At 44.5% G+C, this 25,389-nt stretch overlaps 1 protein-coding gene across 3 annotated transcripts in view; it reads left to right on the forward strand.

Moving 5' to 3' along the window:
• The window catches only part of cacna2d2a (calcium channel, voltage-dependent, alpha 2/delta subunit 2a), a 149,549-nt gene that overhangs the window by 10,898 nt on the left and 113,262 nt on the right, over positions 1-25,389 (forward strand). For 2 of the 3 annotated variants that reach the window (XM_035630482.2, XM_035630483.2), the window contains exons 1-2: positions 5,241-5,764; positions 10,736-10,817. In XM_035630482.2, coding sequence (XP_035486375.1) covers positions 5,649-5,764; positions 10,736-10,817 — 198 coding nt within the window. In that variant the 5' untranslated portion in view covers positions 5,241-5,648. Of the gene's footprint in view, positions 1-5,240; positions 5,765-10,735; positions 10,818-25,389 lie in introns of those variants that run through there. The other variant, XM_035630481.2, reaches the window with a different exon arrangement.

The following is a 25,389-nucleotide window of genomic DNA, read 5'->3' on the forward strand; positions in this document are numbered from 1 at the left end:
ATGGATAGATAGATAGATAGATAGATAGATAGATAGATAGATAGATAGATAGATAGAGGTGCCTTTGCTGTATTTACACACAGGAGATAGATAGATAAAAAGATGGATAGATGGATAGATAGATGGATGGATGGATGGATAGAGAGATAGATAGATAGAGACAGGTGCCTTTGCTGTACTGACCATATGGAGCAAGACAAAAAGTTTTACAAACACAGTTAGGGTCACAATGGACACCTTTGTTTGAATTATAATTAGATAGCATTGACAGGTCTGCAATATGCAGACTAAGGCAGATGGCTCATGGACAGTGAGGAGAGGCGGGGCGTGTCGTGGGCCGGTGGGCTGCAGGTTATATAGCAGCTGGCTGAGGACTCTGGTCTGCTGTGTGTCAGCAACATCGATTGACAAAAAACAAAAGAGACGGAGAAACAGTGGAGCGGAAAATGTCAGACTAGTGTGTCGTGCCCATTAAAACTTCTCAGAGCTGAAGGATTTACAGTGTGAAAGACATCACAGACATTTTCCTTGAACATCTTGAGGGGCTGCATGTGAGAACGCAAATGACAGCAAACGTTACTCCGGACATTTTCCAGCAATATTACTTCCAGTCCCCCAGGTAAAAAAATTTCCAGAAAATGTCAGTGTGAGTTCATGTGAGAACATCGGAGGAAAATCTCAGGAACATTCACGGCGAGCGAGCGGGCACTCTACCCATGTGCGACCCCTTGCCTGTTGTGAACACATCTGACTCAGATGACAAAGAGTACAGGTCTGAAAACCTCAAATTACTCAAATGATCAATTACCAAATTTCAGCTAATCGGTTAACTAACGGATCCTCAAATCATGCACTGGCCAAAAGGTATTCATGTTCTTATTTTTCTTAAGTGTTGTCTAAGTACAAGCTGCTGTACATGCACACTAAATAAAGTGGTTTAAAACATGGCAGAACTATAATTTAATTGATTAAATATCTGACCAAAGTATCTAGTTTCATACCCAGCCTCATTTGAAGTGCACCAGTACAGCGCTGCTGAACCACGCTGATGTGAACCTCAAAGTCTAGAACGTGTTGGATTGACCTCGCCATGAAAACTGTAAACAAAAAATGGTCTGGAGTACGAGCCTCCTCCTCCTCCGGCGTGTTACTTGCTCTCCTCTCCCTGTGTGGCACTGATGTCTCTTTCCTCCCCTCGATTTCCCACTCTCTATCCTTCTCAATCCCAGCTTTGATGTATGCATGGAGGAGGATTTCCTGAAGACCAAAGAGGCCATTACCCAGGGGCCATTAGGCCTCTAGTAGAGCATGTCAATGAGTGCTGAGTCCTGCTCTGTTTTCACACGCAGCCACTTGTCTATGTGGGTGAGGTGGAGCGGGGATTCCCTGGAGGTGATAAAGTGTAGCCTTAAATGTATATGTCTCCCTTATGAATACTGTATCTGTATTTTCTAACAGAATAGCCCTGTGTTTGCGTGCCCTACTGTAACATTTGATATGGTGGTGGTTTCCCCGACTGTTGCACGTGAAGAAAGGCTGAGGCATTAATTGGCGCTCCTGTTCGTTCATGCAGACTGAGGAGTGAGGGGAGTGAGTCATCACCATCAGGATGAAATGCTCTGACATTTGAGCATGAACATCCCAGAGAGCCTTGCGGCCCAACAGCGCCGGGCACGTTTGCATTTTTACAGTAAAGGAGGTGCATAGATGGAGCGCCGTGGTCTGAATAAGATATTTTTTTGTTGATAGCGGCAAAGCGCATAAGGTCATGTAGGTAATAGCCACATTACAGAGCTAAGCAAATAAAGAGGGATGTGGGGCATACAAATATTTATGTAAACAAGGAGGTCTGTGTTATTCAGATGGGATCTGTTCTGTTCTGTCGAGTGGATGAAACTGAAAGGGATGATAAACTGTGAGGTGAGCAGGGAGTAAGCTGAAAGGGACACAGAGGGGAGATAACCTTGATTGCTGGAATCACTCTGCCGATCTCTTCAGTATATCCTTGTCGAGGACAAGGGCACGCCGACTTTTCTCTGCTGTGGCGAAAGAGAGAGAGAGAAAAAAGAGAGAGAAAAAAACGCCCTCAAAGAAAGTGTGGCAAATGAGTGACAGTATATCATGCTCCTGTTTTTAGAGAGAGCACTTGAGAGGATCATTGAAGTTTGCCGAGAGTCTCTCTGAAGGGCAGCTGGCTCCATTATCTGCGGTGAACTGCAACACGCAGTCCCTCTCTAATCAGAAACATGAAATCTTAGCATGCAGTGGGCGGACTACCACACTGTAGCTTTTACATAGTGTGAAGCCTCACTTCTGTTCAGAGCAGCGGAGCATCAGCATACAGGCCACAGAAAGAGACAGGGGAGGAGGAGGTTGTAGGGAGGGAGAGAGAGATGGATAAGGTGGTGTAAAAGGAAGATAAGCAACCAGCGTGTGTGTGTGTGTGTCTGGATGTGTGGGGTGCGCCTTTACTGTGACTTCCCCGAGGCCTGGAGACAGAAGAAACAAGGAGTGATTCATTCTAGTCCAACCTCCTTGGCCTCTGTCTGGGGGAGCAGTCCCGAGAAAAGAGGCTGTAGTGTGATACAGCGCAGCGAGGCCTGTCCCCTCGCACTCTACTCCCTCAATCAATGACAGATTGGCAGGTCAATATCTTCAGGAGAAACTGCACGGTCCAATGACAGAGGTCCCTGAGCGGCAGAGACCCGCCTCCTGTCTGCTGTTGTCACCGCACCGACGATCTGCAGTGCTTGAGGTCATTGATCTGTGTGTTTTCACCGAGCGGATCTCTTCGCTGGCCCCGATCGATCGGCTCTAATAAAGAGTGGATTCTGTACGAGCATCGCAGCGTGTTCAATGAGATCCCAGGCCCTGGGGTGGCAATCACCTCTTTTATCCGCCACTCGTCCGCCCACGACCACCACCACCACCACCACACAAACACACAGGCAGATGAAATTTAATTTGCATTTAAGGTACCAGTGTGACGAAGTTGAGAGTGACAAGGCCATACATCAGAAATGATTGCTTAAATTGGTTGTCAATCATCTTGTGGTCTCAGCAACAGCAAAACACCCAGGGGCTTCCTGTCCAGAGAGACATATACCCTTGGATGTTTTGCTTTTGTTCCCCTACTCTGAGCAGCTCGTTCTGATACAGAAAACAACGTATTAGTAGATGCATTTAAAATTAGATTTGCTTACATTTCTCTTTCTCCAGGCCTCGCGCGTCAGGTAAATTCAGACAAGTTTGCCTAATGTATGTTGGAAAGGAAGGAGAAAAGAAGGGGTGGCCGTGAGTCAGCAGAAATGTTTTGTGTGAGTCACAGCCGGGCCTACATCACTCCACCAGTATCTGTTAGTTGTTATCATAACTGGCATGATGGGAAGTATGGTACGGGAGAATTAATGTTCGAGAGTAGCGATCAATTAAGGTTTTTTTTCCCTCTGAGTAGGGAATGATAATAAATCAAAACAAGACTTTCTCCTGCCTCTCCTGCCACAGATTTTTTTGGAGAGGTGAAAGGGATCATTAGCTAGATATGTCTCAACAAATAGCATCTCTGGGGGATAAAAATCAGATTTTCCCGAGGAACAAGCTGAGATATTTGTTCGAACTGAATGATCCGTGACGCCCATGTACATGAGCAGAGGTACCGCTGCTGTAGCTCTTCATCCCCGCGCCATCGGGAGGGTTTTTCCTCCTCCCCCTGCTGAGGCCCGTGCCCTGCGGTGTGTCCTTTATACCAAACCCTGTCAGTGAGGAGACAGAAATGCTGTGCAGCAACCCTGCTGACGGCCGTGTGGCTCGACCGTGGCACAGCACCTGCGTGTCCCCTGCCGAACGGCTGAGCCAAGGACGACACGGCCACAAGACCGGCTGTCCATGCCGAGCAAATGGGCTGAGGGATGTGAGACTCACCCAGGAGCAGCCAAAGTGACCAAGTGCCCTGAACCATTTAACATGGAGACAAGTGGGGGAAAAAAATGACAAAAACAAATATAAAGCCTTGGGCACCTTTCCGCCTACTGTGTGTTTTTGCGAAGGACCGTAATATCCATTTGTAATACCGACGACAGAGACACACCAGGAACGGATTATGTAAAAATCTATAAATCTTTGTTGTGTGCTCTATTGAACGAAGCTGAAAATGTGTTTTGTTTAGGTGAAAATGTGTACCACCCACTGTGTCCTCCAATAGGAAGATCAGAGAACACAAACAGCAGTACAGGGGAGGGGAAATAAGACAGAGACAGGTACACACACACACACACACACACACACACACACACTCACAGAGCTGCCACTGAGAGACGCTCTCCGGGGGGGTAACTTCTTGCCAAATTAGATTTACTCTGTGGTTTCAGTGCATCTTTCCTCCTTGTTTACTGTTAAAGTGAACAGCATCTGACATTATGTCCAGAGGAAAACTCATTCCCCTAAAATATACCCTACTTTATCGGAAAACAAATGATTATCAAGAGGCTTTCAGTTATGGGAGACAAGGAGACATCCCATGTCTCACTATAAAGTTACATTTCAAATACTCATCTGAATAGCTCAGGTGACATCGTGAAACAATAGCCAGGTATGTCCAATGTGAGGTTATTAATTATCCTTACATTCGTTTAAATGTCATCCACTGGACCAGATGCGAAACAATAAGTAGAACAAATGCAGTTGGAGAGCAGCCCCAAGGTGATGGCCGAATGTTTACACTCCAGTTAATACAATCCGCCCCTCCAGAGTCATGCCTCCTAATTACCAAAATAAAGCCTCGATTTCCGCTCGCAATGCGTGGAGGAGCAGAGAGGAGCAGAGAGGACACGGGGAGGAAGGGGAGCAAGGGGAGGAAGGGGAGGCGGCCTGATGCGCGCCCCCGCCTGTCGCACAGGCATGGGCTGTTGGAGGAGGAGGTAGGACCACTGGTGCCCACAGCTGAGTCAAGTGGCGCAGATGCAGTGAACGCGCACAGGAAGTTGGGCAGTTTAACCTTCAAAATAAAATTATCCACATCTGTTTTATGTTTGCAAAGTAAAACAATCCCACCTCTGGTTAGTTAGGGCTGCTGCCGTGTTGCAGTTCAGACCTCTCCGTGAATTCATTTCACTGAGGACGTCAAAATGTTTTTTTTTTCATATCTATTAAACGTCTGCTTGCGCACTTCTGCCCCTAAAACGCCAGGGGTTTTATTCTGAAAAGTCAGGCTGGAGGGGCACCCCGTCGTTGTGGCGGGGAGCTTGACTCTGAGTGGTCGTTACATGGGAGAGAGCGTGCGAGTGGAAAAAGGAGCAAATGTGCGCGGCGGCGGAGAGGGAGGACAGCGAGTGCGCGGAGAGGCAGCAGGCACATCATCATCATCATCAGCAGCAGCAGCAGCAGCAGCAGCAGCAGCGTCTCCTCCTTCCTGGTCCTCATCCGCTCTGTCTTCAGCTGCCGGTCCTGTCGCGTGTGCGCGCGCGCGCGCGCTCGTCTCTGATTGAGCTCTCACCGCCGGCTGAAGTGTCCAGGAGCCTCCGCCAACCATCCCCTCCCACCACACACTTTCCCCGGAGCTCGGTTATTCTTAGCTCAGCAGCTGCGAGAGACTGTCCTTCCGGCCCCTTCTCTCGCTCATTTATCCCAGTTTCTTGAATATTTAATGGAAAATGGCGATCTGCGCGCAGTCGTACGGGTTCCCCTGCCTCCTCGCGATTCAAACTGTACTTGTCATATGTGTCTCCACGCCGACAGACGGGACCCACCTCTTCCCACAGCACTACACGTAAGTACCGTGCACCGTGTTTTTTTTGGGGGGGGGGCGGGTGAACCGGGGTGCGGAGCGCGGCACCGGGACAGGTGGCCCCCGAGACAAGCCTGCACATGCGGCGGCGTTTACCTCGAGAGGGGACAGCTGGCTGTCCGACGCAGCTTCCGCCTGCGATGCTGCGTTACGAACCCACAGAGGAGCCCCGTGTTGTTGTTGTTGTTGTTGTCATTGTGGGCAGTGGCGTCTTGATGCCCGAAGCCCGAAACAAGGAAAAGGGGCATTATGGGAGCGCGCACGGGGGCCACAGGCGAATGGCCCAAAAAGACCCGAGCAATAATTTATTAGAACCCCCCCCCCCCCCCCCAAAAAAAAATAAGGGTAGTCGATTTGTTGTTCTGATGTCACTGCGGGGGAGAATTACGCACAACGGACAGGCTGAGCAATAACGAGGCTGCACTCCATCAAGAGTCCCTCCGGTGTACAGTGCACACGCACCGTGGACATGGTCGCGTCTGTCCCACAGCAGGACACGCTGGTGCGTTTGAACCGGATAATGTTGTTATTGTTGCCGCAGGAGCAGCAGGTCTTTAGACCCTCGGATGAAGTCCCAGCGTCTGGGCTCGTTCCCCCCCCCAAAAAACTGCTGAACTTAACTTGCTCAGACTCCTTTCAGCCACAAATGCAGCAACAATGGCTTCCAGATAAGAAGAGAGGGGTTTTTTTGGTGTGTTTTTTGTAGAAATTCCAAATCACAGTGTTGCTTCGTCCGTTTAACCGCAGGCACAGAAAGTATCTGAGCCCACAGATGTTTGTAGACAAGAAGGAAAACTGCTGCTGGGCCTTTTGTCCTCATCGTGGAGGAGGTATTTCAGTATTTCAGTTTGTTTAAAGCCTACTTATTCATCTTCACGCTCAACAGACTAACAGTTTAACCTTGAAGGACACACAGAGGCAACAGAGAGACAAGGTGCTGCTGCAACAAATCACCACCTGTGCGTCATTGGAGGATTCAATAAAAGACTTAAGACGATAAGTGAAGAATAACAACGCAAAATGTTGCGTTTTTTTTTATAGTAGACTGCTTTGTTTAAATGTATAATTCAGACTTTATAGGTTTGTGAGTGCCACTGTTCCTCACTCAGAACTGTGAAGTATATTGGCTTCAAATGTGATGTGGCTCTCTGTTCATGATGCTCATGTCCTAATGCTGTGGACGCGGAGTGTATCCTGTGATGATGGAGTGTATCCTGTGATGATGGAGTGCATCCTGATGCTTAGTCAGTCAGGTTCACCCAGAAGTGACAAGAGTCTTAATGATTCCTCCCTCATGCGTCCACTGGACGATCCTGCCTAAAATCTTTAGGGCGTCGTTGGTCCGGATGGCCAAGGTGACTTTCAAAAGAAAATTAATTTCTCCTCCTTTGATACTACTGCTACAACAACTATTAGCTCTCCATCATTGCTTTGATTGAACGCTGTAAAGAAAAACAAGGGCGGATAATTGCTTTTCCAACAAACCTGGTTTGTTTAACTTATATTTTATTGTATTTGAATATATTTTATAAATGACACTTATATCCATGGATTAAATGCGAGATTGTATTTATAATCTTATCTCAACGTCTGCTCTACTTTTCCCCCCAAATACATGTAGTTTTTAAAAATTCCTTCTGGATTACAGATTGCATTGTATTAAGGTAATGCTTATCTCATTATATGTCGACATTATTATGAAGCTTGCCGAGTGCTCTCGTTTGAACAGATAAAGATAAGTTACGTCCAGGTCTGGTTTTGGCCGCTCTGTATTATGTCTGCTCTTCTCTTGGGTTTTGAAAACTGGGTCTCGTGTCACCCACGTCTCTGTGCTATTTGCTAAAATATGACTGTTGGCTAATTGGAGTGTACGGTGGGAGCTGCTGTGGCTGCCCATCAGGTGCATATAGGCCTGCTGACACACACACACACACACACACACACGCTGACGATCTGAGGAAAGGCAGAATAGCCTGTGGTCCTTTTTGACAGCAGTACCGAGAAGGAGTACCATCGGATTTGTATATCAGTGTTGTTTATGTTCATTGAGAGTGTGTGTGTGTGTGTGCGCGTGTGTGTGTTTGTGTGTGGTTCAAATTATTTCCATATTATACAACTATATAGCGAAAACCTGCATGTTCCAGTAACTGGAATCTAAATGTACGGATGTACAATCTTCTCTACAGGAGTAAAATATCCTCTGGGCATTCTTAATCAAACTCAGGGCGACTCCCCCTTAAATTGTGTTCCCACATGTGAAGATAGTCCACCTTCAGCCCTTAAAGATATTTCAGCATTGTACTGTAGGATCCATCGCAGCAGGGTAAACATGACGATGGTTTGTGGCTGATACACAGGTCGACCATCAAAACTAATTTCATCACATTTTCTACATCTCCCATAATATTTGCCTGGCATATGATCATATTACATGGAAAATACCAGGACACAATTGGCAAAGTTTTAATACTGCATCAAACTACAAACTGTGGCTTTCATGCAGTGTCCAATGACAATTTCTCAGTACAAAAAAAGAAGAGCAATAACAGCGTTCACAACACATAAGTGCTCAAAGCATTTATTGAACATTAGGCCTCAGTAGTGCACATCATTTACCAAACCAGCATCTCCTCCTCTCTCCGTAGTTGCCACCGAATGGAGGCGTCTGCATATTTTGGACTGTGAAATGTATTTCCCCTTTGATTTACAGTCGGTTCAACACGGAACTCAAGTCATTTTACAAGAGCAACATTTTACTAGAGGGGTTACGTTGCCTTCAAATGTCCGAGACCAGCTTCACGTGATCTGTCCTGATGCTCGTCGGCCGTGTAAAGGTTGAGTGGTCGACTGGTTTGTTATCTGTCAGTGAGCGTATTACTGATTACACTTGATGTTTTTAATGCTATGATTGAAAAATGAAAACATCATGAAAGAGGAGTGACGAGGCTGCACATCTGTGTCTGTAGATTTGGGATGTAACACTTGAGACTTTATATTGTGATATTTTATCTTTCATTGATTTTACTCATCAATAGTCCACATTTTGCCATTTTAGAAATTTCATTGTTGTACCTGAAATGACTTTTTCCCCACCCATTGCAGCAGAATGAAGGTGGTGACAGTGTGTAGCCGACACATAGGTAATTGAAACCCATTAGATTATCTTAATCATATTTGATTGAGAACAAAATCAAGTTTAATTATCTTATTCAAATATTTGAAATGGTTGAACTTATTGTGAGCTCATGCTGATACACTTTTTCCTTCTTCATTTTTTTTAAAATCACATGAGATCTGTGCCTCACAATAGCTCCATATGAGTATAGGTCAGAGAGATTATACACAGAGAAGATAAACGAAAAATATTAAATTATTCTCCAGCCTTAGCTCGAGCTTTAGAGAGCTGAACAAGAAATACATTTACCTGCTTGACCATTAAATACATTTTCTTTAATCTTGTCTCTGTCATCTACCCCTGGTTTAGATTTATCACGAAGAGTCCTTACCAAATTATCACGATAAACATCAAAATAATCATATAATAAATAATAATAATAAAAATTCTTAAGATTAGCTGGGTCAGTATTGTATATTTGATGACTTAAGCATGTATATATTCACATATGCTTACAATATAAGACAGCATAGGGCCCTAGTTACTGCATGTCATTCTGTCAAAACTGTTTATGTGTATGTACTGTAAGTGTGTGTGTGTGTGTGTGTGTGTGTGTGTGTGTGTGTGTGTGTGTGTGTGTGTGTGTGTGTGTGTGTGTGTGTGTGTGTGTGTGTGTGTGTGTGTGTGTGTGTGTGTGTGTGTGTGTGTGTGTGTGTGTGTGTGTGTGTGTAGACTAATGAAGTTGCGTAAGAAGTCTGCCTGGCTCGAGGACAGAGGTAATGTCCCTCACTGTTAGTATCACTGCGTTCTGCTCGGCTCCGCTCTCACTGTAAGCTTGTTTTTATTTCATATCGAGGTGACCTTTTCATAGTCAGCGGTCCCGCTCTGCTCGGCCCTTTTCGGAGGCCCTCTTGCTTCCTCGTAATCCCTATAAACACAGCCAGGGCGCACTGCACTCGCGTGGCGTGTCTGCTCTTCTGTTACTCCTCTGATGAGGCCTGCTCCGGCTTTGTGATTACGCCGAGCGCTGTCACTGCCTTGGCAGATTTGTGCAATTTAATAAATCTGTCTTCCTCCTTGTCTTCTGAGCAAATCTGACATTTAAAGATGACATTCGTCTCCGTCGTCATATTAAAAGACAAACGACTCTGTTGTGCTGTTGATGCTAGTGATTAGCTGTCTGCGGGCGGCTGAAAGGAAAAGGTTGGCACGGAGTCAGTGGTTGCCTCACATACGCAAGACAGAATTTATTCATCTGATGAGACTTTCTCTCCATGCACACGCGTGGATTGTTCAGCGTGTACCCAGGTCGACCCTCTTGCTGCCGCTTTAAAATGATCTGGTGAAAATCTTGGATCCATTAAGTCATTTGTTGCTTGCTGGGAGATATAGTGTGATGCGCTCCAGCCGTTTGATCTCTTAATTCCAAAGTTGGCTCAGTCTACCGGAGATCAGCTCCTGCTTAGGGTGCACTTCTGTCAGACCAGAGCAGTTTTACTGCAGAGCCGTTGATCCCAACCCGAGCCACGACAGGCACGCTCGCCGCCGGTCCTGCCAGAGACGAGCAGATATATGCGAAGTGCGATATGGAGAGAAGGTGCTGATGACTTGCCCAGACATTGGGAGAGATAGACGGTATGAGTCTCAGATAGGGATCTGGAAAGGGGGAGGGAGTTTGGGAGCTCTCCAGCACAGACAGAGATGCACAAAGATGGTGTCAGACTCACTTTGAAAACACACTCACACGCCCTGACACAGAAACGAATGCTCATGTGACGACACGTTTGTGTGATAATGCCGAGGGATGCACACTGAAAATGTCTTATTTCGCTTTCCAGAATGATTCACTGGGCCGGACGCATCGAGAAGGAGCTGGAGAAGGTTCTGCAACACGTCACCGGAACTCAGCAGATGAGATCGGTGAGTTGACGTCACGCCTGCACGTGACGCGCTGCATTTTCCTCCATTATTAATCAGTCCGATTTCACTGGGTGAGGTTGTACAACAGAGACTCCCGAGTCCTTGTGTGTAATTTACTCTACAGGTTTCTAAGGTTTTCCTCTGTAAGCGGAACCCAAACAGGCCAGTCTCTCTCTATCTCTAAAAATATCATGTCCATCCCAGTGATGTCTTGTGAAAGGTGCACATATGGTTGTGGTTGTGTGTGTGTGTGTGTGTGTGTGTGTGTGTGTGTGTGTGTGTGTGTGTGTGTGTGTGTGTGTGTGTGTGTGTGTGTGTGTGTGTGTGTGTGTGTGTGTGTGTGTGTGTGTGTGTGTGTGTGTGTGTGTGTGTGTGTGTGTGTGTGTGTGTGTGTGTGTGTGTGTGAGAGTCTGTGGCAGCTGTTTGTTTTTAGCAATATGTTGATCTTTCAAACACATTCAGTTTTGGTATTAAACTTTATTCTTGAGATAATTACCCCCCCGCAATTTTATTAACCCTCCAAAAATTCAGAATGTCTGCATACACATCTTGACGTAACCTCTTTATTACGAAATCTCGTGAAAGAATGTTTTATAGGTAAAGCTATACTTTCAATTTGTATAATGATTTTATTGGCAATAATATGTTTTAACAAACCAGAGCAGCTTGTTGGAAAATGGGCACATTTAGCAGAAAATGAAGTTGGTTGTTTGTGTCCGTGTCCTTGTATGAGGTTGTGCGTAACATGTGTCTGTCTTGTGCTGGAGCAGATGGTTGAGCAGAGTGTGATTGACACTGTTTCAGCGTTCTCCTGCCGTGTGCGCATGTTCACCGTGCTTCCAGGGTTCGTGATGCACCCTGAGATAAATGCTTCATTATCGCTGTACGGGTGATTGTGATTCATCCAGCCGGTACAGAGCCTGTGGCAGCTCTAACACAAGCAGCAACAGTGGTTAGTGGGACGGCTCCCGTGGTCGTAACTTTGATGGATCCCAGAGAGGAGGAAGTGAGATGACGGGGATCCTGCGGGTCTAAAGGTTAACGGTTAGTGGAAATCAGGCAGACACTCCGATTGCATGATAGAGCTCGGTTGACTTTTGAGCAGCCATAATATAACTGGGAATGTTTACAGTCTCCCGTTTGTGCAAATATTTTTTTTTTCAGTATTCCCGCTGAGCAATGTGAATTTTGAAGCCACAGTATTCTTCTAAAATATTTGACACATGGTTTCAATGTGAAAGCATCCTGTTGTTGTCTGATAAAAAAAAGAAAGAAAAGGGTTTCTCTAAAATGAAATTTCACAAACTTTAACAAGCAGTCTGGATTCAAGCCTGATACAATTTGAGATTCCCGAATGGGTTTCTGAAAGAGAAACATGCCACCCTGTAAATTATCTAGTAAGATCACCAAACTTGGAAAATCACGAGTAAGTGTCACATCACTTCATGCGAACAGTTTTCTTATTGTGTCCGAGAAAGTCTGAAACCTATAAAGCATGTAAGTTAACTATGTACTTTAAGACAAAGAAGCAAACAAATAAGCAGCTGCAACGTGGAAATGTCAATCGTCTAATCGATTAATTGAGTAATAGTTAATATTTAGAGGAATGTATCGTAGATAGATAGATAAATAGATACTTTATTCAGCCCCCTGGGGAAATACTGGTATCCAGTAGCTCACACATAAATCCACAATACACAACACACTATAACAGTCACCTGGATAAAAATGGGGTTAAGAGCAGACAGCAGCAGGGGTCAAGTGTGAATAAATAAATACATACATGTGATGCTATTATCATAAAAAACGGTGACATATTGTACGTAGCGGACTGATCCTGAACTTAATGGGACCCAAAGCTAAGATGCTCCATTGACATGACGTTAAGTGCTCAGTGAGCTTTCACAGTCTGTGGATTTGAACTAATTTACTCTACAGGTTTCTAAGGTTTTCCTCTGTAAGCGGAACCCAAACAGGCCAGTCTCTCTCTATCTCTAAAAATATTATGTCCATCCCAGTGATGTCTTCTGAAAGGTGCCCATATGGTTGTGTGTGTGTGTGTGTGTGTGTGTGTGTGTGTGTGTGTGTGTGTGTGTGTGTGTGTGTGTGTGTGTGTGTGTGTGTGTGTGTGTGTGTGTGTGTGTGTGTGTGTGTGTGTGTGTGTGTGTGTGTGTGTGTGTGTGTGTGTGTGTGTGTGTGTGTGTGTGTGTGTGTGCCTGACTGTGCACAGAGCTGGTGTGAAAGAACATTTATCATGGCCCCAAACAGGAGTCGTCACAGGGTGTGCTAAATGGCCCAGCATGCCTAGAAAACCCATTTTCTAAATGGATGCCTCTCAGTATACGTGTGTCTGATAGAAATCTTCCCAGGGCTATGTCGGCTGGTAACAAGATTGCCTCCCTCTGCGCCCCCTTCCTCTTCATGCGCACTTTATTGTCATAGACACACAAAAAAAGTAAAGTGTGTGCAAATTATTTGTGAGTTTGTCTAACATGGAAAGAGACAAGGTTTAAAATAATGTGGTGTGTTCAGTTCCTCTCGGTTGAGATTTTATTTTTTCTGACAAGAAGCAAGGTAGCGTGTGGAAGAGGGAAAGGCCAAGACAGGGCGGCACACAAAGTAGCTGAATATCTTAACCAACACAGAAACATACAATGTCTTGGTGTGTTTGAGTTTGTGCAGGTTGTGCCGTGTCCCCCAAATTATAGATATATAAAAGCTTAAAGTCCCATTTTAACATTTCTGCCTTGGTTTAGAGAAAGGAAGACGGACGGTGAGTGATGTATAGGAAGAATTGGAAGTTTCGAATGGAAGCGCGTGGAGGACGGAGAGACGAGGAGAGTGGGCGGCTTTTAAAGAGGAGGGGGAGAAAGGATGAGGAATGGCTTGACAATGGAGATGGATGTTCACGTAGGCAGTTCTGTGTGTATATTTAGAGTTAAACTACTTAAGATGGATGAAATGATAGAGGGGAAGGACGAGCGTAAGTACATTTAAATGTGAGCAGACGGATGCTGTTTATAGTCCTTATCCTCCTCATTATCCCGCGTGCGGCTGCGTTTGACGTGTTACACGATGTGGTGATGAGAGGCGGCAGTGGACATTGCCATTGTTTCCTTATCCTCGGGCTCGATGAGTGCAGTTTTAACAGGCACAGATGAGCGGCACACCCACATACTGTACTGTCATTACAGTGATTTGATGGTTTATCGGCGATACAGGCACATTATTATCCTCATACACGTATTTAGGCACGAGGTGGCCACGCGTTCAGTGCAGCTGTAAAAGGTATGAACATGCCGAGAGGAGCTCTTATACTAGTGGTGGCAGAAGTACTCTTAATTGTAGCGGCCAAAGTAAATATATATTATCTGCAAAAATGTACACAAGTCCTCATTCTGCCACATAATGGCCCCTGTGACAGAGATATTGTAATATATAACATTAGTAGATCGTTAACACTTAGCCTTTAATGTTTAAGTAGCATTTTACTGTTCAATGTGTCAATTAGTTTTAACTACAGAAGCTGTTTTAAGACATGAAAAGGCAAAGATTTTCCTTTCACATTTGCTGAACGCAGCAGGGAATTGTCCGATTCAGACACTTTCGCACCAACGAAAAACATTTCTGTAACATTCTGTGGCGTCTTGGTGGAGCATGCACGGGGAAGGATATGACCATAACTCCTCTGTGGAAAGCAGTGTTTTTGTTTACAGTGATGAACACGCCCACTCGCTCGCATTGATTTTTTTTCTCACATGGGCTCACTCTGACAGGAGAAGTTCCAGGAAATGTCCTGAGCAGCATTTGCGTTCTCACATACAGCCCCTCAGGAAAATATTGGGAAAATGTCCAACCAGTTTAAGACCTCTGGTCTCATTTCTTCTAAATATATTCAATTTTACAAGTAAATCATGATTTTTATCAGAATCACAATCATGTTTATTGCCAGGTAAGTTTTCATGTAAACATTCTTCTGATAAAAATCATGTCATTTACTAGTAAAATATATGATACGTTATGTTACAAAGGAATCTTAATCTGTACGTAGTAATTACACCAGTTAACAAGGCTTCCCTCTGAAATGACATGGAGTTTACAGTATGAAAATGAAAATACTCAAGCAAACAGTTCAAACACTACTTCAGAAAATGTACTTGGTTAAATTGCCTCAATGTCTTATTCCCACTCGCACATACAGAAATCTCTTCAGACCTTCAGCTTTAGTTTTGCAAGCCTGTTAAATGGAAATGCTTTGCAACACGTTGAACTCTCTCTCTCTCTCTCTCTCTCTCTCTCTCTCTCTCTCTCTCTCTCTCTCTCTCTCTCTCTCTCTCTCTCTCTCTCTCTCTCTCAAATTCATTTCCATAAGAAGAGTCTAATCAGCGTCATTAATTTAGCCTGGTGCACATGACTGCTCCTGAAGCCCTCGGTTCAGCCTTGGCACCTCACAGCCCTGCACTCGGAGGATCCGTCTGCCACCACGGCCTGTCCTATTGCCACTGGCTGCTCTTGATTACTGGAAACCTGAGAGTGACGCATATCCAGATCATTAAACCCCCAAGTGGAGGGAGGATGGAAAGACAGAGTGCATGGTAATGGGTGTGGGATTCACCCAGCATATACAGTATATATGAGCTTCATTTTTAAAATTTAGAATATTTTGAATGTCTCGCCGACGCTTTTGCCCTTCACTTTTTGTGCTGTGTGGTCGACACCACATCAGTCAGCCTGCTGACCACATGCTGGCTGCAGGTTTATCTCAGTTCAGCACAGACCTTCTTGCCTGTAGTGCTTCCAGACTGTGTGCGCATGTGCACGTGCGTGCGCTCCAACATCGCCGAAGCCTCTGGTTCAATTCGATCAGTCATGAATGTTTTCATGACTGGAGGGAGATGTCATATGCAGGCTGAACATTGTTCCACATGTCTCTTGCGTATCTCCTTCCACTTCCTGGAAAAGGAAGGTTGCTCGCTCACAGCGAAGACAGCCGGCCTCGACAAACACATATCTCTATAAAGTGCATTGGTGGATTTACTCACTCTCGCTGACTACAGAAAAATTCCAATAATCTGTCTCAGATGCCCAGCGCTACACCAGACCCCCCCCCATTTCTAAAGCTGATGTCAGCTTCACCTCTCTCTCTCTCTCTCTCTCTCTTTGCCTGTGCTGATCCATCAGGGGGTGATGATGTGAGGGCCGATCAGTGCCATTTGTTTCTTGATTTAAAAGCTTCCTATGCCTGAGGACAGTTTACACGAAGAGTAGAAGGTCCCTCCTCCCACCACGGGCAGCTACCTTTAAAGGAGAAAGAGAGGGAGAGAGAGAGAGATAGAGGGGGAGAGTGCTCAGACCTCCTCCGTCAGCTCTCCCTCCCCCTCGACCTTCTGGCCTGGACCTTATACAACAGCAGCTTGTTATCTGGGTGTGTGTGAAACATCACAGGCTATTTCTGCAGGATAGATAGTTTTTCTCTCTCCGCTCCGGATCTTTCTCCTGATGGCTTGTCTTAAGTATCGCTCGGTCTTTGTGTGTCACACATCAGTACGCTCCGCGGTCCACTTTATGTATGTTAAACTTGAGTAATTGCTGCTATTTTTAGTGCAACATCAGCAAATATTGCTGTCTTGTAAAGCCAGCCTTTAAAATAAACGCGGGAAGCTGAGCTCTGCTGTGCTGTTATTTCAACTGTACTCATAGTAAAAAAAAAAGAAATTAAAAATTAAAGCTTTTTCCCATCAGGACAGACTGATGTCACTGTACAATTTGCAATTGATCCTGTGCCCTGGAAGCACCCGATATGCTACTCCTGAAGTAGAAGTGGAACTACAGTCAAAGTTGTTTAATAATGGATTCAAATTTTGTCAGAACTTTGAAATATAAAATATTGATACGGGCTAGGTGTTGTTTAACACATTTTCATTTCAGTTTGGATTTGACATTTTATTAAAGATACCAAAATTATTATTATTATTTTTTTAAAGAATATGCAGATATTCGACTGGCTAATGGAGGAGCTCACTGGATGATGTTGTATTGTGTTCGAAAGAAGTTTTCTTAACTCGAGCGAGGACCTTTTTCACCTTACGACCCTGCAGTTTTGGGCATTGGCACCTCCAGAGTGTAAATGGAGCAGCCCCGTTTACATGAAGTCAGCTGGTACCAAAATTCAGTGAGGTGATACATAAAATTCGGAAAATAAATGATGCAACCTTTTTACCTACAGTAGTTAGCCATGCATTTGTGCGTCCAGGTGGATTAAATGTTCAGGTTTTAAACCTGGCTATAGTCTCTGTCAGACATCCCATTAGCTGTTCCCAAGAGCCAGGGGTCGTCAGGGCTTCACATCAGGGTCATGAACGCTTAGACACGGTCTGCTAGAGAAGCTTTTTTTCCCCTTTTATTTGGAACCCTTGTGCAACCCAATTTTCTCTCATTGTGTGCCAACTCTTAGCATCTATGTGTATCTACCCCAAACGACAACGAAATAAAAACGCATAACGAAATATCTGTGGACATTAGAAGCCCATAAAACCAGGCGCAAGCCGAGCGTTGAGCAGCGCGAGAGCTGGTCAGCACCATTACTTCCAGCCCCGGACTCCCCTGTTGCCGACAGGAGAACGGAACGGCACACAAAAAACACACACCGTGTTTATCCTTTTCTCCCTTTTTTATTGGTTTTCTGACACCGGGAAAGGTTACAAGGATTCCTCAGCTCCCCGGCTTGATGGCCTGGCACTGGTTGGCGGTGTTTATGTAAATGAAAATGCATTTATATCTGCAGAGTGCAGCCCTGCATGCAGATATCCCCGGGTTGGCGTGAGAAGGAATTACTTGAAATAGTTTTGCAATAAAAATGTGACAGTTTAGAAGAAGTAGAACCAGATTATTATGGGTTAGTGTCCTGTCTCCATTTTCATATTATGTTTATATTTATTCCTCCACCACAGCCTTAGCCGTAGGCATTATGTTTCGGGGGTAGTCCATCACCATCTCATGGTCCTGATATCTCAGGAAACGTCTCGGGGGAATTTTCTTCAAATGTGGCGCACATTTTCACTTTGGCTCTAGGATGAATTTATTACAACGTGTAGGTCAAGGTCACTGTGACGTCATAATATTCTGCAAATGCACTAAATACCCTTTTTTTATTAATAAAGTCTTCCCTACACATATAAGCCTGGACAGACATGGATATAAACTGCAACTTCTAGTTTTGTTTTATACCTGGAATCGACTTCTGATACTTTCCCAGACTGTTTTTTTTGTGTTGAACCATCTCAAAACTGATTTAATTTGAGTTTAAACGGATCATGATCTGTTAATCTTATATTGATATGTGTAGTTTAGATTTTGTTTTTAGTGAATTCGCCAAGGAGTTAATGTTTTCATCAGCGTTTGTTTGTCTGCTTGTTAGTTAGGAGGATTATGCAAAAAAACCTGCTCAACCGATTTCCATGAAATTTTGCGGAGCGGTGGGGCATGACCCAAGGAAGAATCATTGAATTTTGGAGAGGATCTGGATAAACGGGACCGATCCAGGAATTTTCTCTTCACTTTCTCTAACGTGGCGAGGTTGGGCTGCAGCCTTGACAGAGGTGTGCGCTCTCAGAGCGACCTTCTAGTTCCTATTGTTTTTTAGCTTCTTGAGGTCGGTGACTGAAATCAATAATGCAGGCTTTAGAAAACACAGAGTTCATGGTTCGTGTGTGTGTGTGTGTGTGTGTGTGTGTGTGTGTGTGTGTGTGTGTGTGTGTGTGTGTGTGTGTGTGTGTGTGTGTGTGTGTGTGTGTGTGTGTGTGTGTGTGTGTGTGTGTGTGTGTGTGTGTGTGTGTGTGTGTGTGTGTGTGTGTGTGTGTGGCGCACATGCTTGTTGCAGTGAATTACAGGATGGAGCTGTGAATACCAGCTTGGGGGGGAACCAGCCTCTTGGCAACAGCATAGAACAAACGGAGACGGTCGGAGGGTCTGATTGTTGCTGACATTCACTGCGGTACAGTCGGGGACTGTATTTGTGGAACTAATTGTCGCTGGATGATTTCAGGGGAAACAAAAAGCAAACACATTGATGCCACTGGTGGCTCCTTGGGGGAGAAAATGAGGCCATGCACTCGCTAAAAGGAAGACAATATAGCGTTATGTGTCAAAATAGGATTAGAGGTCTGCTAAAGCTCCAGCCCTGTCGGAGGAAGATGCTTTATTTTGCCTACGCTGCAAGTCTTTTCTCCTTGTCTCCATCTTTTTTTTCGGCGCTGTTATTTGCAGGGGTGCGTGCGCGTGCTTGTGTAATTTTCTGTGGTCTTCTGTTTGATGTTTCATAGGGGGCATCATGTGTCTTTGGCGCTTTCTGTGCTCGCCAGAGAGAAAAAACTGGGTATAGCTCCCTGAGTGGGCTGCAGTGGTAATGTAGAGTGGCGTGATGCCCTAGAAAATTCCAGGTGTGAAGTGCTCTATTCATTCCACTACAGGGGGAGAGCTTCTCCGCGTGTGTGAAGTTGTAGGTGTGGCGTTCGCATTCCACTGTGTTGGTCTTTTTTTTCTTTATTTTTTTTAACGCTGTTTGTGTTTGCATTTGAGAGAGTTTGGATGTGCCGACGTCTCGGAGGTGTTTGTCCTCCTCCCCTTCTCCTTTCTCCTCCACCTGCACTAGTCCATGATCGATTGGTCACAGTTGTGAATAACTTTAATTGGCTTGCCTCAGCGGTGGGTGGTTCTGTGACGCTCAGCTGCTGTGGAAGTCCTGGGAAAGTATTTTCATTTTTGATCATGTAGGCAGCGAGGACTCTCCACGGCCATCTGAGAGGAGTCTTCAGAAGTGCTACCTACATCTTTTTAATTCTGCAAACTGTCGCTCACTCCGTCTTCTGCCTTGTTCTCTCTCTCTCTCCCCCTCACTCCACAATCTATATCTACCCTCTTCTCTGGCTTTGAGCTGGACTTACTCTCATCTCTGCCTCTGGCCCTTTTCCCAGGGCGCCGTTGTTTGATGGGATTTATGCTCCACCACCACAATTGCGGCATTACACTTATACTAATGCATCTGCCTGTATACATACAATACTACACTTACAAACACAAACAACATACAGTATATAAAGACCCCGTCTCTTAGAAATTTGTTTTTGATTGGTTTTGAGGGAATGCTTTTAATCAATGTTAGAATGGTCGAGTGTTCACACAGATATAATGCAGAATTATAGTTCGCAGATATAATTCTGCAAATGTTCAGTGACAACATGTTCAATTTATTTGAGAGATTGTGATTATGGCTAAATGTTGTTAAACAGACTTGAAACACGAGACAGGACGTACATGTTTTTTAACGTTTAACCAAAACCATGATCTTTCCCTGTCCTCAACTACGGTGCTTTAGTCGCCTAATCCTACATCTGGTGTCACAGCCCTGGAGAAAACAAGGAAGAAAATGAAAAGAATATAAACAGAATTTCATGATTATTTTTACAAAAGCAAAAAGGGTCATGTTTGCCTTCAGTTGTAACTTCCTGACCATCCCAACCAGTCAACCTAAAAGACTCGCATGAATTTAGGTGATTATAAAATGTTGATGCAGCTTAAAGCAGGAGGAAGTAAAATGCCCGGGACTTCACACATTAGACTGATTGGAGTCAGACAGAACATCATTACCTCTTTGTTTGTCGTATTTCACAGTCAAATTGAAAGATAATGAAGAACATTTTCATTCCCCCAACCGATATTATAGTTTACTTTTTCAAGCTTTCACTTTCAAATAGGTATAAAAGTTTGCTACCATAAACCCCAAAATCTATTCTTACATGAGGGCCTTTTTTTTATATCCATGGGGGAAAAGTTGTTGGCTCTTTAGAATGGCTCTGTCTAAACTTATAAAATAACACCTTGCACAGTTTACTGAGGTCCCAGTGCATAGGTGGTTCGTTTGGCATGAAGACCACATTTTTGTTCACTGGTCCATTATTGCAGATATACATATATCGTAACTCGTAAAGTTAGCAGCAACACTGTAATTACTGTCAACCAACATGTGTTCGTAAATGACGGCTGGTCTAATTAAATTCAGGATCGATTATGTGATTTTTTTTAAAACTATATATATAAAATCAAATTATTGAAATAGGTGTAATCTTGGAGGCTGTGAAAGGCTGTCACAAAAAAAAAAAATCCCAGAACTCAACCACACAAGTTAATAATGATGAATATTTCATTAAGCTCACTGACTACTGTGAACTTATCACACGCAGTATGTTACTCAAGAGAAATCTGTCTGACTGTTGGTGCTGTATAACTGCAGCATCTGCTTTACATAGGTATTGTGTGCGAGTAAGCCGGCAGTCTGTTTTGCCTACAGCCAGCTTAGCTTCCATTGTCATGTGGATGTGGATGGCATGTGAGCAGATGTTTGGGGATGCTCACGAGTTAGATCCTGAAGAGTGCGATGGATTTAAATGACTCACTGACACTTTCTTTGGTGCTGTACAGTACGAGACATGAGCCGAGGTGCTCCATGCGTATACCTGAATTCATGCGGCTACGCGAGTGGTCTCTCGCGATTTCTGGTGTGATGATTACAACACGTGTACACGCGTGCACGGCCATGTATGCATGTGCCCGGCGTGTGCGCGTTTGGGTGAGCTCCGGACCACCAACTCACTTTTACACACAGACGGACATCAAAGGCGGTTTTGAATTAACCCCGCGTGTCGGGGCCGCTCTGCATGCCACCCGCAATTTCACATCTCTGCCGCTCCAGCAGCACCAAACTCACACGGCCATTCATATTAAAATGAACAGATGGGAGTTTTGCCACGCACCGAATCCTTCACTGAGAAAAGATAAAACTTCAAAAGAACAGGAGATACACCCGGATCCGTTTGCAGGTGGTGAGACTGCGTGTCGTTGCAGGTGAAATGGAGGTGTTCTGTGTCTCTGTGAAAGTGTGGGCAAAGCGCAGGTATCATGTGTTTCTTATTAAAGCAGGTCAATTGTGTTTCCATTACAGCCCTGCTGCAGAAGCCAGATCCCTTTCCCCTTGATTAGATGCTGCAGGAATGATGTCATGGTCACACACACACACACACACACACACACACACACACACACACACGTGTGCACACATCAAAGCATATGTGGCTCACCTCTTTTAACTCGTTTTTTCAATCCATTACAGGAAGCAGTGACCTCGCCACATTTTATTTTTCATGCCTGTGTGTCAAAAATGAGTTTCTTTGATTGTTATGACTGGATCTCGTTTCTTCTCCCTTTGCCCGTCAAACGCTCATTTTCACATTTTCACCTCATCCCGGCAGCTAATTTAATTTGATATTGTATTTATTGATCTCGCCAACTTCAATTTCCTGCGGCAGCGCGATCCTGCTGCACGATGAAAGCGACGATGTAGATGAACAGGAGGCGGATGGCGAGGATGGAAATGGTGATGAGCAGTGTGATGATGATGATGATGATGATGATGATTTCTGCGGGTGATTGTGATGAGGTGTACGCTGATTAGAGCGCCGTCTGACGAGCGCCGGGGTCAACGGAGTGTGGGTGGAGTCGTCAGCCGCACTGTGTATTTTTAATATCCCCCAGCCATCAGTAGGCTGCCATGACAGCTATTCAGTAAACACATTCATATTTCATTAATCTGGCCTCTCCTCTCTCCTCCCCCTGACGGCCTCTTATTGTCTCCTCTAGAGGTTGTTCAGTAATCCACTGAGACCTTACCTCATCCGACTGTGTTACCTGCACCCACACATATACGCACTGTAAGTGCTATAGTGGGAAGTCTCTTTCTCGTGGTCATTCGGCACATACGTACTGTGTCTACATGTCGGCTAAATTTAACAGCGTATAGGACTATAATGCTAATACACCCACTTACAGTATGTATGTGCCTCTGTACTTACAGTGTGTGAGCTCCCTCACACACCCGTTCCAATGACACGTGCAGACGTACAAACATTTGTCAAATCGAATCACTTACAACAAGTGTAAAAAACATTTGATGTTACCTACATTATTTGAGTTGTGTCCTCTTTTTTTTCACGTTGTGCGTATTTAGATTTATTTTTGTGTTTATGTGTGGATTATGTGTGGGTATATGTTTTTTCACATGCTCACCCACATACTGTTTCACCACTGCTATTTAAACGAGAGCCGCGCGAATAATAAGACACACTACATGAAATGGAATTACATAATCCTTGTGGGGCCTGAAGGCGGCGCTACGAGCAACAACAGGATTACGGGATTTGAGCTTTGCAGTTTGTTTTTGACCTTTTATAAACAGCAGCTGACAAAACAATCAGACCAAACTCCAGGTCCACGTAATCGCCTGTTTCTGAGAATTCGACCTTCGTCGGGGTCAGCCTTTATTTTTTATTTTAAGCTCAACATTTCTGCCAATGTGAATGAGAAGTCCAGGAAATGGTCAAGACCTTTTTTTTCTTTTTTTCTTCCACAGCAGACGTTTTTCACTTGTCACAGTGGGAAAAGCTAATACGACCATACTAATAACATTAACAATAGCTCCATTCTGTTCAGGTGTCCCAGTTTGCCGCGACCCTGTGAAGCCTGTGTAACCGAGGCAGATAAATGGAATTCAGCGCTCATCCATTTCATTATTTAAAACCTGTTCTTTTTCCTACTTGAGCCTGTTTGATGACAAGTGACACTGTGTTCCAACCTCCAAGTTAAATACAAAAAAAGAGTAAACTTCAGCAAATAAATTGTAATATAACCTGATCAGTCTGCAGAAAGAGTCAATTACCAACCACCTTTCAAAATGATTTATCTTTTAAGGAGGGCATGGGCACAATCTGCCTGGTAGCAACACGGGTTTTGCCCTCTCACTGTTGTGTCAGGACCTTTAGTGTATATGTGAAAAAGTGGTATTCATGAGTTACAGGAGCTCAAGTGTTGTGCTGTGTTTAAGAAAGATGCAGAGAGCCATTATAGCGTGGCAGAGTTAATTTCAGGCGGACTTCTTGTGTAATTTGTCTCTGTACGTCAATAAAATGCTAATGGCTCATTGCTTATAAGGCATTTTAGTTAAGACCCTGTCCTGTAGTTCTTGTATCATACTGAACCGAGCATTTGTCTCTGGCCATAATGAAGGCTCGTTGTAAATATTCCTCAAATGAATTATTCAGTTGTCCTCAGCCGAACGGATCCACATGCATTTGTACATCTTTAGTGTGTGTGTGTGTGTGTGTGTGTGTGTGTGTGTGTGTGTGTGTGTGTGTGTGTGTGTGTGTGTGTGTGTGTGTGTGTGTGTGTGTGTGTGTGTGTGTGTGTGTGTGTGTGTGTGTGTGTGTGTGTGTGTGTGTGTGTGTGTGTGTGTGTAAAAGGGTGTGTGCGTGTAGCTGCTCCAGATAAAGATGGCGTTACTGGTCTGCAAAGCGGGGAAAGGGATAAAGCTGTTTGCATTGGATAGGATTTAGCAGCAAATGAAGAGGATAAATAGTCCGTCCAGGACTGATCGAGTCTCATAATGTAATACGGATGCAAAGATACAAGAGCGTAGCGTAGCGTGTGTGTGTGTGTGTGTGTGTGTGTGTGTGTGTGTGTGTGTGTGTGTGTGTGTGTGTGTGTGTGTGTGTGTGTGTGTGTGTGTGTGTGTGTGTGTGTGTGTGTGTGTGTGTGTGTGTGTGTGTGTGTGTGTGTGTGTGTGTGTGTGTGTGTGTGTGTGTGTGTGTGGAGCTTAGGTGTGTGGAGCGTGTGTGTGTGTTTGTGCACGTGAAAAAAAGACTCAGTCATACCATAAAGAAGGCATAGAGTTTGTACACTGACAGCGAAATCCCTTTTTAGCTCTGCGGTGTGGTGTATTTGTGAAGAGATTTTGGCATTGAATGTGGCTCAGCGGTGTGTGTGCGTGCGGGTGTGTGTGTTAATGTGTGCATTGGGGGTTGGGAACAGTCTCATCTGCCATTGATGTAAACCCCGCATGGCCTCCTGGGTATGTAATGTTAATTTCACTGTTAAATGTGTGGAGCCTTCTGCTGGGACTCCGCTCAGCACCTCGGCTCTACTAACAAGACTAGTATACAGTACATGACCTATTGACATGCAGACATCCCAACACACGCTGATTCTGAGGTTTATCCACTCATACTTCAACTGACACTTTTTAACCACATCTACTGTATATGTGTATTCTCAAACTGGCTGTTCATCATTTGTTATTTTTTATTCCATTAATATACGGTCGAGTTTTGTTTCAAAAGGCACGAGTCTCTGTATCGAGTGGACTGCTGCCCTCAAACTAGTAGCTTTGAGTCACAGCTCTCGGTGTGACTCAACTCTACAGTCTCTGTGTGAGTTGATATCCAAGGCTGAGGTCACTGGTGCACGTCTCTCTCTGTGTACAAACTATGCTCTTTGCCGTTAAAAACACACAGATCGAGAAAAATGCAAATTATCACTCAAATTTCAACAAAATATTTTTTTAATGACAGAATAGGAATAGAGCTGAACATGTCTTTATAGCTGTGTTGGAACGTGAGAGTCGGAATTGTCCATACTCAATTTTCCGGACTTTGCCCGAATTTGCTGTTCTCGCCCGTGGGATCCCATT

Source organism: Scophthalmus maximus, chromosome 6, assembly GCF_022379125.1.
Source record: "Scophthalmus maximus strain ysfricsl-2021 chromosome 6, ASM2237912v1, whole genome shotgun sequence".
NCBI classification, from domain to species: domain Eukaryota; kingdom Metazoa; phylum Chordata; class Actinopteri; order Pleuronectiformes; family Scophthalmidae; genus Scophthalmus; species Scophthalmus maximus.